This window comes from Hemiscyllium ocellatum, chromosome 39 (genome assembly GCF_020745735.1).
Source record: "Hemiscyllium ocellatum isolate sHemOce1 chromosome 39, sHemOce1.pat.X.cur, whole genome shotgun sequence".
Classification (NCBI taxonomy): Eukaryota; Metazoa; Chordata; class Chondrichthyes; order Orectolobiformes; family Hemiscylliidae; genus Hemiscyllium; species Hemiscyllium ocellatum.
The window spans coordinates 3,588,298-3,608,473 of NC_083439.1; the positions used below are offsets into that span (position 1 = coordinate 3,588,298).

At 44.3% G+C, this 20,176-nt stretch overlaps 1 protein-coding gene across 2 annotated transcripts in view; it reads right to left on the reverse strand.

The window, feature by feature from the left end:
- LOC132834159 (FERM domain-containing protein 5-like) overlaps positions 1 to 20,176 on the reverse strand; it is a 243,112-nt gene that overhangs the window by 42,940 nt on the left and 179,996 nt on the right. For both annotated transcript variants that reach the window (XM_060852817.1, XM_060852816.1), the window contains 3 exons: positions 19,976 to 20,054; positions 8,285 to 8,382; positions 2,699 to 2,822 (listed from right to left, as the gene is read on the reverse strand). In XM_060852817.1, coding sequence (XP_060708800.1) covers positions 2,699 to 2,822; positions 8,285 to 8,382; positions 19,976 to 20,054 — 301 coding nt within the window. The remainder of the gene's footprint in view (positions 1 to 2,698; positions 2,823 to 8,284; positions 8,383 to 19,975; positions 20,055 to 20,176) is intronic.

Here is a 20,176-nt window from a genome sequence, read left to right on the forward strand (position 1 = left end):
ATTCAGCCCTGCCAGCCTGTTCTACCATTTAACACGATTATGACTGATCTTATCCTGGTTTCAACTCCACTCCTTTATCCTGCTTTTCATCAGAATAATAGCAATTTTTCTCCTGAATCTGTTATGAAGATGTGGGGGATGCTACACCTTTGAGAGTTTAAAGCTAACAGAACTACCTGACAGCACCAAGTGTTCTGCATAAGGTAACAATGTAACGCTGGTTGAAAGCTAGATTAGCTGGTTGCCTGGAAATGACAAAACAGATTTGAATTAAGCCAATCAGTTTAAATTACACCCCTAAAACTACCAAACTCCAATCAAGTTTGAATTTAGTACATTAACAATCTTAAAAGCCAATCCGATGCTTTGGAGGTATAAGATTGGGAAAATTGAACAGTTAAGAGGAGAACTGCCAAGCCACAAGCATCTGCAGACTGCCTGGAGAATAGCTCTCTTAAAGATACCTTTATTGATCAATGACCTGTGAAGCAGAAATCCCTAAGAAGAAGAAAAGAAGATTTGACATCTGGCTGGTTTTTGAAAAGTTGAATTTTTGGTAAAACTTATTCAGGGGTTTTATTGGACTAGTATTGTAGAAGGGAAAGTAAAAGTTGGTTAGAGGAAGGAGTTCTACGTAGTTGTTAGTTAATTATTCTCTGTTATATTTTAAGAAATAAAGTTGTTAATTTTTACTTTAAATAGTTCTTAGCCTCTCGAATTTTTCACAGATTACAGCACGGGATAAATCTTTTCTGTGTTGCTGGTTTAAATTAAGCAGGAGGGTTTACCCTGTGTGGTAACAAATCTGTTGATGGATTCTGCCTTCACTGCACCCTGGGGCGGTGAGGGTCACAGCTTTACAACCCTCAGAGAGAAGTAATTTCTCCTCACCTCAGTTTTGAACCAACCTTCTCTCACTCTCTATCCATGACCTCCTGTTTGAGTCTGTCCCACAGGGGGAAGCATCTGTTCCAGGTCCACCTTATCAATGCCCTTCAGTATTTTATACACCTCAATCAGATCCCCTCCTCTTTCTCCTGAACTCCAGTGAGTGCAAGCATAAGTTATTCAACTGCTCCTCATCCAACAGCCCTGGAATCAATGTGGTGACCCTCCTCTGAACTGCCTCCAGTGCCACCACATCCTTCCTCAAGTAAGGAGACCAAAACTGGACACGATATTCCAGGTATAATCTCACCAACACCTTATAATGTAACAATGTTACTTTACTTTTATAATCTAGTCCTTTTGCAATAACGCCAGGATTCCATTTGCCTTTCTTATTATATGCTGCACTCACATACGCACTTCCTGTGATTGATGCACAAGGACACCCAGATCCCTCTGCACTGATGCACTTTGCAGCTGCTTCTCATTTCAATAATAGTTTGCTCTTTTGTTTTTCTGGCCAAGGTGGATAACCTTGCATTTATCCACATTAAACTCAATCTGCCAGAATCTGGTCTATCAATAGCCTATCAATATCCACCTGTAAATGAACACATTCTCCAACAGATTCAGGAACATCTTCTTCCTGCTGTTATTAGACCGCTGAATGGGTCTCTCTAACTTCAAATAATGTTGATCTTGGTTTGTGCACCTCGTGTGCAGTGTAACCTTGTGGGCCTCACTCTGTCAAAGCACCCTATGATCAGTATAGCCTTGTTTGCTATGATCTGACTATACTGCTCGCAAAGCAAAGCTTTTCACTGTACTCAGGTACATATGATTACAATAAATCAAATCAAACCACTGCCTGCTTTCCCACCTATTTTAGTATCATCCACAAACTGCTATGTTACACTCTGCCCCTGCTTGCAGATCAGTTATAGATTGCAAACAGCTGAGGTGCGAGAACTGAACCCAGCAGCAGCCAACCACTTACATTTCACCCCCAGAGAATGACCCATTTTTCCCAACCCTCTGAGTTCTATCAGTCAGCCAGTCCTCTATCCAAGCCAATAGTCTTCCCTTAACCCTCTGGGCTCTAACCTTCTGGATGAGTCTTTTTTGCGACATCTTGTCAAATGCCTTGTGGAAGTCAAGATATACCACATCCACCAGATCCCCATTATCCACCTCGCTGGTTACATCCTCAAAGAACTCCAGCAAGTTTGTCAAGTACGTCTTGCCCTTGCTGTAATTGTGCTCAAGTTGGTGAATTGAGCTTTGAACAGCTATGTATGGAGAAAAAAATGAATTCTATTGAACTTCATTTTGAAATGTTTTAAAATGTACTTTCAGAAATTCAACGAACAAGGTATATTTTTGGGAAAAAACACCTATTTATCCACAAAGGAGTGATGCATTTTGAAAGATGCTAAAATGAGGCGTTGCTTGCCCTCTCAGATCAACATAAAGACCCTGTTAACCTGCTTTGAGGAAGAGTAGAGGAGTACTCCCTAGCATCCTGGTCAATTTTCATCCGTCAGCCATTATCATTAGAATAGACCAGCTGCTGAATTATCTCAGTGCTGCTTTTGGGATCATGCTGCAAATAAACTTCTCCATTCCACAGTGATTACAAGACAAAACATACCTATCAAATAGAAAGAACATATTGGGGTATCTAAAGGATGTGAACAGTGCTGCACAAACGCACGTCCTCTATTTCTCTTGAACTTTCTGTTCTTTCATTCACATCATCCTCTCAGTACAGTTTGTTGTAATTCCTATAAAACTAATGCACATACTGTACCTAAGTTCAGCTTTGTGGATCTCAGCAATTTTCCGTTCCAGTTTCTCGGAATGTTTAGGAAAGAACTGGAATTTGGAGCTGTATCCTTCTGGGTGCTTTCCTGCATCATAGTCTCCAATTTCAGCTAGAATTGAGAACATCTTAAAATAAACAAAATAGTTTCAAAAAAAAAGACCTTTTCCGCAAATTCTAAGAAACATCAAAAATCACCTTGTGCAATGTTGGTTATCAGTTAATTAAGGTAGATTCTCAGCACTCACTTTACTGAGCAAGACAGCAAAAACAGAATGAGGGTGACAGACAGAGAGAGAGAAAATGGGATACAGACAGAGAGAAAGAAAGAGAGAAAAAAATGAGAAGATGAAGAGAAATAAAAAGAGGCAGAAAAACAGAGAGATAGAGAAAGGGAAGGAATGAAAGAATGAGGAAGAAACACAGAAAATGAGTCAGAACGCGAGAGGCGAGAATAAGAGGGAGAGAACCAGAAAGAGACAGAGAAGAGAGCAGAACGACAGAGACAGAAAGCAGAGACACATCCCCAAAGAGATTGAGCAAAGAGTGGGGGAGAAAAAGAGGCTTAGATTTTGAGAAGATTTGTAGTTCAGATTTGGAGATGCCGGTGTTGGACTGAGGTGTACAAAGTTAAAAATCACACAACACCAGGTTATAGTCCAACAGGTTTAACTGGAAAGACTAGCTTTTAGAGTGATGTTCCTTCCATCAGGTGATTGTGAAGAATAAGACTGTAAGACACAGAACTAATAGCAAAAGTTTCTAGTGTGATATAACTGAAATTATATATTGAAAAAGATCTGGATTGTTTGTTAAGTCTCTCATCTTTTAGAATGACTGTGTTGGTATCAGTCCTTCCATATGTAAATCACAAAACATTTTTTAAAAACTACATTCTCAGGTGCACTTTAACAATTGGTGTCATGTCGGCCCAGATAAGGTATGGAAGGTGTTTAACTCCCTGTGAGGCTGTCTGTGCCACAATGGTCAGACTGATTCTAACCTAAAAAATGGATTTACAGAACCTTTCATGGATTCATGCAGTTTTTGAGCAAAGTAAAATGTAATTCTGCAAGTACAAATTCACCCACAAACTTATATGTATGTGTGTGTGTGTGTGTGTGTGTGTGTGTGGCAGGAGGGGGGGTGGGGTGGTTATGAGCATCTGTGAGAGGGTGTATGTATGTGTGTGAGTGTAGAGGGGTTTAACTTTGTCAGAGTGTGTGTGTGTGTCTGTCTGTGTGAGTGTGTGTGTCTGTGTGTGTATGTGTATATGTGTGTGTGTGTGTCTGTCTGTCTGTGTGTGTGTGTGAGAGAGAGTGTGTCTGTGTGTGTGTCTGTGTGTGTATGTGTATATGTGTGTGTGTGTGTCTGTGTGTCTGTGTGTGTGTGTGTGTGTGTCTGTGTGTGTGTGTGTCTGTGTGAGTGTGTGTGTCTGTGTGTGTGTGTATATGTATATGTGTGTGTGTCTGTGTGTGTGTGTATATGTATATGTGTGTGTGTGTATAACTGCCCAATACCAAAAACCCTTGTCACGGTAGACGTTGCAAGCCGTGTCAGAATGTCGACACAGACACCACCATACACACGGGGACACCTCCCACCATGTACATCACAGGTACCCATGTGACTCAGCCAGCATTGCCTATCTCATACGCTGCAGGCAAGGATGCTCTGAGGCATGGTACATTGGCGAGACAAAACAGAGGCTACAGCAACGGATGAATGGGCACCACACAACAATCAACAGACAGGAGTGTTCCCTCCAGGTCGGAGAACACTTCAGCAGTCCGGACATTTGATCTCTGATCTTCGGATAACCATCCTCCAAGACGGACTTCGGGACAGGCAACACTGAAAAGTGGCCGAGCAGAGGCTGATAACCAAGTCCAGACCCCGTGAGGAGGGCCTCAACCGGGACCTTGGGTTCATGTCACACTACAGGTGACCCCACTGCACTATACACTCACAAAAACAAACGGACGGACGGACGGACACACACACACACACACTCACTCAGTCAGACCCTCTCTCATACACTCACACATACACTCCCACACACCCTCTCACAGACTTAAACTCTTTTACACTCACACACATACCCACATGAACACATACATATATAAGTTTGTGGGGTGAATTTGTACTTGCAGACTCACATTTTACTTTGTTCAAAAACTGCACGAATCCATGTAAGATTCTGTAAATCCGTTTTTTAGATTAGAATCAATCAGTCTGACCATTGTGGCACAGACAGTCTCACCTTCAGTACCTTATCTGAGCCGACATGACACCAATTGTTAAAGTGCACCTGAGAACGTAACTTTTATTTTAAAATGTTGCAATTTACATATGAAAGAACTGAAACCAACACGGTCATTTTAAATGACGAGAGACGTAACAAACAATTCAATATATAAATTCAGTTACATCACACTGGAAACTTTTGCTATAAATTCGTGTCTTACATCTTATTCTCCACAACCACCTGATGAAGGAGAGTCGCTCCGAAAACTAGTGCTTCCAAATAAACCTGTTGGACTATAATCTGGTGTTGTGTGAATTTTAACTTTGTAATTCAGGTTGAGGTTCTGGATGTAGGTTTGCTTACTGAGCTGGAAGGTTCATTTTCAGACGTTTTGTAACCATACTAGGTAGCAACATCGATGAGCCTCCGGTGAAGCACTGGTGTTAGTGACCTGCTTTTTATTTATATGTTTAGGTTTCCTTGGGTTGGTGATGTTATTTCCTTTCTTTTTCTCAGAGGGTGGTAAATGGGGTCCACATCGATGTAAGTGTTGATCAAAAAAACATATCAACAAACACATCGACTTGGACCCCATTTACCACTCCCTGTGAAAAGGAACAGGAAACGACATCACCACAGGAACTGACATCACCAACCCAAGGAAACCTAAACACATAAGTAGAAAACAGGTCACTGACACCAGTGCTGGAGACTCACTGATGTTACTTAAGATGGTGACAAAACATCTGGAATTGAACCTTCCAGCTCAGAGAGCAAATGTACGTCCAGAGGCTCAGATATAATGAGAGGACTGAACAATGAACAGAGTCAAGAGTGGAAGGAGATAGAAGGAGGAGAGAGTTTGTGAAGAGTGAAAATGGCTAATCAAAAATTTAATACATCTGATACCATAAATTATAACATAGATACAAACATTACAGTCTGAAGCACTCTGTTCAACTCCCTGAAGATTAAGACAGTGTGAACTGAGATTAATCTGTGCAACAAAGAGGTGATCCCTCCTATCTGCTCCAACCTTACCTCAATTCATTCTATCAGCATTTCCTTCAAATCCTTTCTCTTTGTCTCTATTACTCTCTGAAATTGTCAGCTTTACTCCAGGTAAGGAGCCTTTTCCTGCATTCCCTGCTGGATTTGTGGGTGACTAATTCAGATTTATGGGAAGATGTAACCAAAAGAAAAAATGCTGGAAAATCTCAGCAGGTCTGGCAGTAAGGAGAGAAAAGAGCTGACGTTTCTAGTCTAACTGACCCTTTGTCAAAGCTGGGAAGATGTACTTGAACAAAGAATCTATTCGGTGCGATTGTGTGGGCCATGTGAGCCAGAGAACTGGGGAGTCTGTCTGTTCTAGCTGGGATCACAGTCACTTGTTGCAGACAAGGGTTGTCATTGAGTAAAAAATGAGGTCTGCAGATGCTGGAGATCACAGCTGCAAATGTGTTGCTGGTCAAAGCACAGCAGGCCAGGCAGCATCTCAGGAACAGAGAATTCGACGTTTCGAGCATAAGCCCTTCATCAGGAAGGGCTTATGCTCGAAACGTCGAATTCTCTATTCCTGAGATGCTGCCTGGCCTGCTGTGCTTTGACCAGCAACACATTTGCAGCAAGGGTTGTCATTGACTCCAGTGACCAAGAGGTGGCAGCATTTAGAGCCTGTTGAACAGATGAGGTGCTGAGCACTCGATAGAAGTTTGCTGCTTTTCCTCACAACTTTGTCGTGTCAAAAATGTGCAGCCTTGGAAGCCAGGCTGTCATGGAAATTCCGTGAAATAACGGAGTGTGGGAGGTGGCAATGGGGGGGAGGGGGGGGGGGAATTCTTATTTTTCCGAAAAACCAGCTTTTTGCAATTTCTGAATATGCCACTCAATCCTATCAATCTACTCCTCGTTATAATAAATTATCCCAGCAGAGTAAATAATGAAATTAAATTTCAACAAAACCTATGCTGCATTGGCATTTAAGCAAATGACTCACACCCTTAAAGGAGAGGAATGTGTCCACTGTAAAAGCAACCAATCAGTGACTTGTACCTTCATCACATGGTTTAGCTTTCAATGATCTTTGGTTATGACTGACACACAGATCCTTAATTCCTCATGGTGTTTCCACACTGACTCTAAACCTTTCTCACCCATGAACAATAAAACCTCACGGTTACCCGAACTGTTTCTGTCAGCCTTGCCTCTGCAGTAGCTGTCAGACAGTTAGCTTCATCATGCAGATCATCAGCATCCACCTCCCTAACTCAGACCCTAGCCTATCTTAGCTCAGCTGTTGCTAATGTTAACTCTACTCTCATCTATTCCCCACTTACACCCTCTGTAAACCCACCCTCAGTAATATTTCAGCTGCCCCTTATCCTAACTCACACCAGTCTCATTAACCCACTAACCTGGTCCCAGGGTTGGTAACACCCTAACTTTAAACTTCTTACACTTACTTTTCAAATCTTTTGTTGGCTTCTCCAATTGCTATCTCTGTAACCAAGTACCAACCCATTTATATAACTTCCTCCAGACCCTACACCCTTCCCTATCTTTGTAACCTCCTCCAACCAAGACAACATCCAAAACTTCTGTAACCTCCACCAACCTGGACACCCCTAACTACGTAAGCTCCTCCAAACAACACAACCTTCCCTAACTCTGTAACCTCCTCCAACCTCTATAAACCTCCCGAACTTTGCATTTATCTAACTGGGCGGCACGGTGGCACAGTGGTTAGCACTGCTGCCTCACAGCGCCTGAGACCCAGGTTCAATTCCTGACTCAGGCGACTGACTGTGTGGAGTTTGCACATTCTTCCTGTGTCTGCGTGGGTTTCCTCCGGGTGCTCTGGTTTCCTCCCACAGTCCAAAGATGTGCTGGTCAGGTGAATTGGCCATGCTAAATTGCCCGTAGTGTTAGGTGTAGGGGTATGGGTGTGTTATGCTTCAGCGGGTCGGTGTGGACTTGTTGGGCCGAAGGGCCTGTTTCCACACTGTAAGTAATCTAATCTAATGTAACTGTGGCCCTTCACACATGACTGATGCTGTTTGCTTCATCATCATCAGTGACCATGCCTTCAGCTCCTTGGGCCCAAAGATCTGGAATTCCTTACCGAAACCTCTCCCATCCTGATCACTTCCTTTAAAACACTCCTTAAAATCTCTCTTTGACCATGTCTTGATACCTCCCCATGTGCCTTGCAGTCACATGGTGCTTGATGATCACTCCCATAATGCACTTTGGGCTGTTTTACAATTTTCAAGACTCAATGCAAAATGCAATTTATTGTTGTAGAAAAGGAACAAAGTCTTAATTACCTTGCAGGATGTAGGCTGCGAGCAACGCTGCATCAGAGGTCTTACAGAGCAAGCGGCCATGATACAGATCCCTCTTTATCTGAAGGAAGACCAGATACCTGTGAAGAAGCACAAAGCATCAGTGACCATGGGGAGGCATAAACTCAGGAGGGAGAGAACACCTTTGACTCAGGTTGGAAATCAGACCAGGGGTATCGCACCAGAATCAGGGAGGCAGACAGAATCTATAACAATATTTTATAACAGGAAGTGATGAGATATATTTGCAAAACAAACGATAAGTTAAAGAAAGACAGGAATGAGATTACTTGGGATAGCCCTTTGAAAGAGCTATCAGTGGCACCTTGAGCCAAATGGCCTCATGCCGTGGAAATTCTATGATTTAATGATGCTGTCATGTCGCAGAGTGGAAAATGAAAATTACATCACACAGAATGTTCAAAACAGAAACAGACCATTCAGCCCAACTGGTCTGAACTGCTGCTCTCTTTAGCTCTACTTGTGTCTCCTCCCACCTCCTTGCTCCTACATCACACTCTCTTGGCGTATCCTTGGTATTCCTCTCTCACTCATTGCTTTTCCAGCTTCCACCTAAATATATTCATGCTACTGACATCGGCCTAGCGTGCTCGTGTGTTTCACCCTCTGGGTAATGAAGTGGATTTCATGACACGAAGAGGATTTTCACTGAAACAAAGAGTATTTTCAGATATGAGCTCCTGGTTCCTGATTTTCCTTACCTTCCCGACTCAGGCGACTGTCTGTGTGGAGTTTGCATGTTCTCCCTGTGTCTGCGTGGGTTTCCTCCGGGTGCTCCGGTTTCCTCCCACAGTCCAAAGATGTGCGGGTCAGGTGAATTGGCCGTGCTAAATTGCCCATAGTGTTAGGTAAGGGGTAAATGTAGGGGTATGGGTGGGTTGCACTTCGGCGGGTCGGTGTGGACTTGTTGGGCCGAAGGGCCTGTTTCCACACTGTAAGTAATCTAATCTAATCTAATCTAATTCTTCATGGTGCTCAGTGAGTCTTTTGGACCAGCTCCAATCACTGGCCTTGTCGCTATCATTAACAAAACTCATCCCTTTGTAATCAAGATGCAAGCGAGTAAGGTCAGAAACATAATAGAGGATTTGGCAAACTCCTTATTGGATACTTTATTTGGGGGCATTTCAGGAACTGAGTTGAAATTGCACTGTTTGGTGGTGAGTAAAGAAATTTCTTTGCCAATTATTCAAATCCAGATTAATATCTTTTGCTAAGGTACAGAGGATCTCAGTGCACTGTACTGTCTACTTATGGATGGATATTAATGCACTGGAAGCAGTTCAGGAAAGTTTCTTTATTACATTCATGCCTGGAATGAGTGGATTGCCTTATGAAGAAAAGCTAGATAGGCCAGGCTACCTCGAGAGCTTCGAAGGGTGACTTGAAACATTTCAGATCCTGAGGGGACTTGACCTAGTGAATGGGAAAAGGATGTTTCCTCTTGTGGGAGAATCGACAGCGAGGAGTCAGAGTTTAAAAACAAGGGGTCACCCATTTTAAACAGAGATGAGGAAACATTTCTTCTCTCAGAGGATTTGGTCCTCAAAAGCAGTCGATGCCTTAAAATCTTTAAATATTTTTAAGGCAGACGGAGATAGATTCTTGATATCCAAGGGAGTTGAAAGATTATCGGGGATATGCAGGAATGCAGAGTTGAGGTTAAAATCCAACCAGACAGGATCTTATTGAAGAGTGGAACATGCATGAAGGTCTGGCTAGCCTACTTTTGTTCCTTGCTTGTATGTCTAACTTCATCTGATCAAAGACCAACCCTGCCACCAACAATCCGTGACTATCTAGTCAGATCCACGCCCTACAAACGTTGCATAAACCAAATCATCCGCCGACATTTCCGTCATCTCCAAAAAGACCCCACCACCAGGAATATATTTCCCTCCCCACCCCTTTCCGCCTTCCGCAAAGACCGTTCCCTCCGTGACTTCCTGGTCAGGTCCACACTCCCCTACAACCCACCTCCCATCCTGGCACTTCCCCCTGCCACCGCAGGAACTGTAAAACCTGTGCCCACACCTCCTCCCTCACCTCCATCCAAGGCCCTAAAGGAGCCTTCCACATCCATCAAAGTTTTACCTGCACATCCACTAATATCATTTATTGTATCCATTGCTCCCGATGCGGTCTCCTCTACATTGGGGAGACTGGACACCTCCTAGCACAGCGCTTTAGGGAACATCTCCGGGACACCCGCACCAATCAACTACACCGCCCCGTGGCCCAACATTTCAACTCCCCCTCCCACTCTGCCGAGGACATGGAGGTCCTGGGCCTCCTTCACCACCACTCCCTCACCACCAGACGCCTGGAGGAAGAACGCCTCATCTTCCACCTCGGAACACTTCAACCCCAGGGCATCAACGTGGACCTCAACAGTTTCCTCATTTCCCCTTCCCCCACCTCACCCCAGTTCCAAACTTCCAGCTCAGCACTGTCCCCATGACCTTTCCTACCTGCCTATTTTCCTTTCCACCTATCCACTCCACTCTCCTCTCTGACCCCTCCCCCATTCACCCACTGTACTCTTTGCTACCTTCCCCCACCCTCCTCCCTGACCTATCACCTCCATCCCCTCCCCCACTCACCTATTGCACTCTATGCTACTTTCTCCCCACCCCTACCCTCTTCTCATTTATCCCTCCACCCTTCAGGCTCTCTGCCTGTATTCCTGATGAGGGGCTTTTGCCCGAAATGTCGATTTTCCTGCTCCTTGGATGCTGCCTGAACTGCTGTGCTCTTCCAGCACCACTCTAAACCAACAACACAGGAAGTACTATCTGCATCTTTGGCCACACCATCACTGACAATGACACTCACCACAAAATCTAACACCATCGATTACTTAATCCCTATTTACATAAAGACATATACTTAGTCAATACTCACCAATCACTGAATTTACATATAGTCATCACCCATTTTCTCATTTAGTTACAGCTACAACTCTCTCTGCCAGATCCCCCTTCGATAATATCATCTGTTTCGAGGAGGTTCCTGAGGAGATGGGAGTAACTGCAGGAACTGCTACATTCGGGCTGTACATAAGCATCCTGTAATTCTTTTTAAAAAACCACTGCAAACACATTCAGGGTTACAGCACCAAGGCAAGCAGGTGGAATTAGGATAAAGCTCAACCATGATCTAATTGAATGGCAGGACAGAGTCGTGGGCTGAATGGCCTCCTGCTGTTTCATTGCTCAGGAACCACCACATTAAACCGAAACGTCGAATTTCCTGTTCCTTGGATGCTGCCTGACCTGCTGTGCTTTAACCAGCAACACATTTTCAACCACCACATTAACACTCACTCGAACAACAGTAGCGGGTATCTCAGATGGGTCAGAGCTTTCTAGTGAATTGTCCAGTAACTGGCACCATCTGGTCACCGTCAGCCAGAGGAGGAAATGAGAAGCTGAAAGAATCCAGATGAAATGTTTGGGTCTCCAGGGGAGGGACAAATGAATGACCATTGCCACTAAAATTGCTCAGTGGGTTAAAAGCAGGGGCAGCTCCAGTATCTCCATTGACTGAAACCTGATTCAGGGATTCTTACAATGACCTTCCTTAATTCTGCTCCTTCTTCACCATTTTTTAAATATAGAATATGAACAGATGCTCAATGTTCCCTCAAACACTACACAGAGGACCAGTCATCTACTCGACAGGATTGCCCTGGCGTTTCCTGGAATTAAATGCTCAGCTCCTGGGTGCTGTTGGGAGCAAAGACCCAGGCGAGGGTTTGTATTTTCGATTTAACTCTCACGTGTCACTGATTAAATATTGACGCTGAGAATAAAGAATTGTTTGACAAAGAATCAAAGAATCATCCAATCACAAAGTGTTGGCTTGTTTCCCCAACAGTTGGGATGGAGGCCATTGGTAAACTGGGGATCCAAGGCTTCAGAATTTTGCAGCAAACCCCCACTGTCCACCCTCACCCTCACCCTCACCCTTCACCCCCACCTCCCACCCCCACCCCCCACCTCAAACCCCAACCCAAATCCAACCCCTGTCTCACTCCCATCCCCAACCCCAACTTCCAACCAACTCCCATCCCTCCATCCCACCTCATGTCCACACCCACCTCCAACCCTATCCCACCCTCACTGCAGAATGCAGTTGGGTTAATGTCTCATCTGGAAAGGCTTCACCACTGGCATTGTGATATTCCCTCACACTGCATCAGGCATGTTAGACTGGAAATACGCTTGTGGTTACATAGAGTCAAGAATAATCAACCAATCCAAACTCCTTTTCCCTTCACCTCATCATCTCTCTCTCTGTCTCTCTCTCACGTATACAAACATACACACACATACACACTGATATACACAAACATACACACACATATACACATACACATAGACACACGCACATACACTCACATATACACATCCACAAACATGCACACACACATACACACTCACATACGTACATACACATATACACACGCACATGCACACACACATACAGACTCACACGCACACAAACATTCACATACACAAACACACACATACACACTCACATACACAGACATACACATATGCACACACATACGCATACACACACATATACACTCATACACACACACATACACACACGCACATACACACTCACATACACACATATACACGTAGATACACATACATACACAGATGCATACACACATGCACATACACAAACATACACATAGACATATACACACTCACATATACACACACATACACACTCATACACACACACACAGATACGTACACACAAACATACATATACACTCACATACACACACATATACAAACACATACACTCACACACATACACGCTCATACGCACACACACATATACACTCACATACACACACACATAGACACACATACACACTCAAATACACACACATACACGCACACACACACATATACATACACATACACACACACACACACACATACATACACATACACACATCATACATACACACATATACACTCACATACACATACACACACACACACACTCACATACACACATTTACTCACACACACGTGCACATACACACATATGCATATACAAAAAACACACATACACACACACATACAGATATGCACAGTAAAAAGTGAGGTCTGCAGATGCTGGAGATCAGAGCTGAAAATGTGTTGCTGGTTAAAGCACAGCAGGTTAGGCAGCATCCAAGGAACAGGAAATTCAACGTTTCTGGCCAGGTTCCTGATGAAGGGCTCTGGCCCGAAACATCGAATTTCCGGTTCTTTGGATACTGCCTAACCTGCTGTGCTTTAACCAGCAACACATTTTCAGCTACAGATATACACACACATACACACACACTCACACACACATACACACTCAGATGCAAGGACACACACTCGCATGTTGAAACCTGTGACACTGGAAAAGCACAGCAGGTCAGGCAGCATCCGAGGAGCAGGAGAGTTGATGTTTTGGGCATCAGCCTGAAACATTGACTGTCCTGCTCCTGGGATGCTGTCTGACCTGCTGTGCTTTTCCAGCACCACACTCTCGACTCTGACTCTCCAACATCTGCAGTCCTCACTCTCTCCCACACACTCACATGCACAGACATACACTCACATGCACCAACGCGCACAGACACAGACATGCACACACAGAAACACACACACACGTACACACACACACACACACACACACTCTCGGGACCAGGAGATTTTTGTGGAGGTGGTTGAGGGGGCTCTATCCAATGAGGGACAGAGGATCGTATCTTGACAGGATTGCGAAGGCCAATGAGCACTTGAGGTGCTAAGTGCTGTCACTGTGCATGTGAAACCATGAGGGTGGGGGGGGGGAGGAGGGTTGGCCTGAGACTGTAGCACTTAACGACCAGTGAATCCCTGCAGTGCTAACACCCACTGCCCCCACCCCCACAGACCCCTGCTCAGTGTTAGGAAGCCAGCACCCTTATATTTCAGAACTCCAGCCACAGCAGGAGCTCTGTCCACCATCTAGATTCCACAGGCATGGGCACTACCCTCAGCTGGTGCATTCACTGGTCTAATTTGCTCTCCTCTGGTGTGAGAGTAGCTCTCACCCTCATTGACCGCTGCCTCGCCCCTCTGTCCCAAAGCCTCCTCCTTGAACAGAGGTCAGCAGCAAGAAACTGACCCCCACCATGGTCCTCCCCAGGCCCCCCCCCCCTCCACACACACACACACACACACACACACACACACACACACACACACACACACACACACACACACACACACACACACACACACACACACACACACACACACACACACACACACACACACACACACACACACCTAACCGCAGGTGCAGAGGTTTAAGGTTCAAGGCAGTCTTTCACTTGAAAATAAAGCTCCCTATTCAATGATTGCTTCGCTCCTTTAGGATAAAAGTTTCATTATTTCAGTGAGCTCCCCCAAATGCTGTGTCTTTCCTGAGACTAATTTCACAGTGAACTGCCAGCGATACCATCTATTGATCAGTTCCTGGACGTTCTCTACAATATCGACCCCAGTCTGTGCATCCAGCACTTGGTGACTTACACTATTTCATTGGAAAGTAACTATCTCAGTGATGAATAACTTCAGACTATCAGCAAGTTCCATCTGTTCCATGAAGCCCTTGCTATTGTTGACACAGTCCCACTCTCAGTCTTGCTTCGTTGAATTAACAAACCGAACCAGCAGTCATTCAAAGTGCACATCGTCCATTTTGCTTTCAGAGTCTTTTGTGATGCGGAATCTGTAAAATGCTGCTCAGTCATCCAGTGAAGTCAGAAGATGGGAGAGTGAGTTAGAATCAAGGTCTGAGAACAGGGTTTGTCACAGTACAGTGGGAAAAGGCAGGGGAGGGGGACTGGCTCAATGGTACTGACACAAGAGGATCAATGGCCTCCTCTGTGCTGTAACCATCCCATGGTTCCAAGTGGCAGCTTACCCCTGTGGCTGGCACTCACATCTGAGTCAGGAAAGGCTATGGGCTCAAGCACCACTTGCTAACACAGTCCACCAGCTGATGTATTACAGAGAGGGAGCTGCTGCACTGTGGGATGTGATGTTAGACTAGACCCTTGTCTCATTTTGAAATGGATATTAATGATCCACATCATGAAGTGAAGAGGAGCAAGCAATTCTCCCGCTGATCTGGCCAATATTTCACCCTCAATTAAACCCAAACATTTGGCTAAGCCAATCATTCTGCAATGCTATACGTAACACCACAACAGTAAACCCCTTTAAATATGGCCCTTCACTCTCCTATGTCCTTTCAAAGAGTTGCTTCCAAATCTCACTCCAACTTTCAACAATATTTCCCGACAAACATTTCAATTTCTTTTGAATTCATCCATGGGATGCTTCTGGCTGGGCTCCTGTCCCTAATTGCCCCAGAGGGCAGTTCAGAGTTAAGCACATCACTGTGGGTATGGAGTCATATGTAAACCAGAACAGAAGGACAGCAGATTTCCTTCCCTGAAGAACACTGATGAACCGGATGGGTTTTTACAACAATTGACAGCAGCTATTATAGTGATTGTAATGAGGTCAGCCGGGTGGACCCCATGGAATATGAATTCTTTGATTGGAGCTATTAATCTGGTCCAATCATGGAGCCTAGCTGACAGATATAAACAGGAGTATCTTCCATATTACACATTTGGCTCACTTAGCCAACTGAAAGCAAATTATAATATTTATGAAATAAAAACAAATTTCTAGAAGCGTGCAGCAGATTAAGCAACATCGATAGAGAAACATTTAACATTTCAGTACAATGAACCTTTGTTAGGAGTTCAGTATAAACACTTCGAGATCATGTATCACAGTTTCAAGCGTTAATATTTTTTTATTTTGAAAGAATAGTAGTTATTCTGTGGTTTTTTTATCTTGATTTTGAACTGGAAGCAACTTCAAAATAGGAATCTCTTCTCACCAGTCATTGAGTACTGATTTCAGATAGCATCTCTTGATGAACCTAGACTTGATGGACTTAACATAGCGGTGTTTAAATTACAGCACATTGAGTATTTGCGACCTACAAGTTCTGACAGAATGACTCTCAAACCCTGTACTTGCACAAGTGTTTTTACTTTCTGGTTATGCAGTTTTAATTTCATAGGTCTGTTAGTTTGAAAGGAGATCTTGCTGCTATTGTCTCACTTGGTGAATAAATGCAAAATTAGAACACCAAAACAAAACTGAGTGTTGGCTGGAGCGAGCGAAGGGAGGATAGGTAAGGCAGACGTTGGGTAGGCTGTCCTGATCGCTGTCATTCTGGGGGATTTGGGTAAACAAGACAGGCTGTCCTAGAGGGGGCCGGAAGATGTGTCAGGGTGGACCGAGAGCCGGAACGGGTATAGGGCAGACTGAGAACTGTAACAGGTATAGGGCAGACTGAGAACTGTAACGGGTATGGGGCAGACTGAGAACTGTAATGGGTATGGGAAAGACTGAGAACTGTAACAGGTATAGGGCAGGCTGAGAACTGAAACGGGTATGGGGCGGGCTTATGCCCGAAACGTCGAATTTCCTGTTCCTTGGATGCTGCCTGACCTGCTGCGCTTTTCCAGCAACATATTTTCATCTCTGAATGACTGCTATTCCCTCCCTCCGACTACAGCCTGTATGTTCCTTTATCAAGTTCCAGCCTTCAGGATGTTAGTTGCTCGCTAATGTTCATTCCTCCAGGTCAAGCCTGGTGAACCCTATGACATCATTGGCTGTTACACCTTTCCTTATCTCTTTAAGCTTCGTTCCTCTGCCCAGGTCTATATGAAGCAGCACAAGCCTGGCTGCCTCCTGATGGTTATAAATAAACCGCTTCAGAAAAATAAGACTAAATACAGCACATAAACAATGGCAATTGAAGTCTAGAAATAACATCAAATGTATCACTTTAACAGTGTGCTGTGTGGACACGTTTCTCCAGGATATTCAGTCAGTTTCTCAGAAGATGGACCTCATCACAAAATGATGCATCCGTGATGTCACTGCCTCGTCCATTCTTCATTACTTCAAATAATAATGATAAAGAACCATTTCCTGGATTCAAAAGCTTACAGAACTCCATTCCATACAATACATTATGTTGTATTTAAAGCTTTTAAAATACCAATCAAATCTTCTCAACTGAAGAAAAGCTTAATCTTACGAGTCTCTTCAAAGAGTTGCAAATGAGATGGAAGTTATAGTGAAACACTTTCAGTCAAACTCAGTAAAATGTGGGCCTTAACAGCCCAATAGCTGACACAAGTATGAAATGTGAGATGTGGAAAAGGTGTAATGAAGATGTGAATGGGAGGTTACTATGGTAACTTAACTTGTGAGGAAAATAGAAATTTAGAACCCTATTTTTAGACACACACAAACACCAGTGTGTGAGGTCTCCTCTCCGCCCTGTTACTTGCAGTTGGTGCTCACTATCAAACCAACTGTAGTTGCACAAATATAATGCTGGTGATGTTGTGTTTGGGATTATTTAAATCTCAGCACTAAGACCGAGAGGTTTTATTAGCAAAGGGTATGAAAGGTTATGGAATCAAGGTGGATAAACAGAGGTAAGGTACTGCTGAGCCGTGATATGATCGATGGGCTGAATGGACTGCTTCTATTCCCATCCTCTGATGGAGATGAGGTCAATTACTGTCAGCATATGCACAACAATAACCTGCATTCGTATAGCACCTTTCACATAGTATTATGTTCCCCCGGGTGCTTCTCAGAATTATTCTGAGGTCAGGGAGGTGTCCATAACCTGGTCAAAGACGGAGTGTTCAAGATGCATGTTATAGGAGGAGACAGAGGGTGAGAAAGAAAGGTGAAGAGGTTAGGGCGCAGGCTGCACATATTGCTGTGCATGGCACTCAATGTGATGACATTGTTCCCAGCACTGATGGTCAGTTGTGGAAGTCACTTACCCACAAAAGGACAGGACATGAATGGGAACACTGCTGAGGACACAGCTACCAATGGCGTAGAGGAAAACTGGGAAAAAAGGCCAGAATTTGAAGATCCAGGGATCCTGGCAGATTGTACAGCCAGAGAAAACAACTGGGAGGGAGCCATGCTGGCATTTCAATGCAGGCTTGAGAGAGAGAGAGAGAGAGAGGCAGAGACAGACGGATAGACAGAGAGAGATAGACACACACACACAGAATGAGAGAGAGAGAGAGAGAGAGAGATGCGATGAAGCAGATGAAGAGAGTGGATTGTTTCCTGCCCATAGCTGCCTGTGAAAGACAATGTTGGGGTGGGGCGGGGGGGGAGAGGCAAGCGCTAGCAACTCTACTGAGGTATACCATTGAATTATCGCCTAAAACAGTGTTTTATCATTATCACCTACATTTAATTCATCTACCTCAGCTGATGCACTAATCATACCCAAATGTAGAGTCAAAAAATGTGGTGCTGGAAAGGCACAGCCGGTCAGGCGGCATCCGAGGAGCAGGAGAGTTGACATTTCGAGCTCACGCTCTTCATCAGGAACGTGGGGGAGGCCCAAGGGGGGTGCGAGATACATGGGGGGTTACTAGGAGTGCGGTATGTAAATGAAGGTGGGGGGTGAAGGTGATAGATTGGAGCAGAGGGTGGAGCGGATAGGTGGGAAGGAAGATGGACAGGTAGGACAGTTCAAGAGGGCGGTGCCAAGTTGGAGGGTTGGATCTGGGATAGGGTGGGGGGAGGCGAGATGAGGAAACTGGTGAAATTGACATTGGTCTTGTGGTTGGAGGGTCTCAAGGCAGAAGATGAAGCTTTCTTTCTCCACATGTCGGGGTGGTGGATGAGGCCCAGGACCTGTATGTCCTTGGCAGAGTGAGAGGGAGAGTTGAAGTTTTGGCCATGGCCAACTCTGATCTCCAGCATCTGCCGTCCTCACTTGCTCCAAATATAGCAAAGCCTTTCCCTTGTAAGCAACTGAGTATGAGGAAAAAGTCTGGAAACATTCCATCATCTCACCTCTATTTCCTCCCTCTTTTCCCATTAATAATTACAGAATTCAAGTAACACCCAGCAACCATTTCACTTTCTCTACTCATTGCTCTAAGCTGCAGATTTCACCATCCAACTCGTTCTAACAATTTGGAGATCTGTAATATTTCCCCACAGACAGTGCCATCTTTCAGAAACTTACAGAATTCACTGCATTCCTCCTCAAAAAGAACGGGAAAGCAAAATATAAACAGGAAGATATGAAAATACATTTCACATCAGTCAGCACCTGTAGGAAGCTCGACAGAGGCTCAGGGAACAACCAGAATTTCAATAATATTGAGTTACAGAAAGAGCTAGCAATCCTCCTGTGATGAAATCCAGCCAGACGAGAAGTGTCTTTTAAAACTGCAAGGACGATAATGTCTGCAGACTGATCCAAACAGTGTGTTACACTGAATATAAACCCCAGTGGATTCAGTGAATTCAGCAGCAACCCATTTATAGGTTAAAGGCTTTAAAGAGCCTTCTGAGTACAGACTCCATTTCACTTTCTCTACTCATCGCTCTCAGCTGCAGATTTCACCATTGGTGTTTTAACTCATGAGATGCAACCTTTCTTTCTCTGGTGAAGGAACTATTAGAGTGAGAGCGGAGATTTGTGGCTCAGTAACAAGAGACTTACCTGGTTATCTCCTCCTTCAGCGCTGAAGGGTCAGTGGGATAAAACTTAACACGGAAACACATTGTGTATGGAGGCTGAGCTGCCAAATAGACGAAAAAGATAAATATGAATTAGACACTATAAATAAACTGGGTGCACACTAAAAATGGTTGCTGTTTGAATGATCCAAATTAATGAAACAGCAAAACAAACATCCCATAA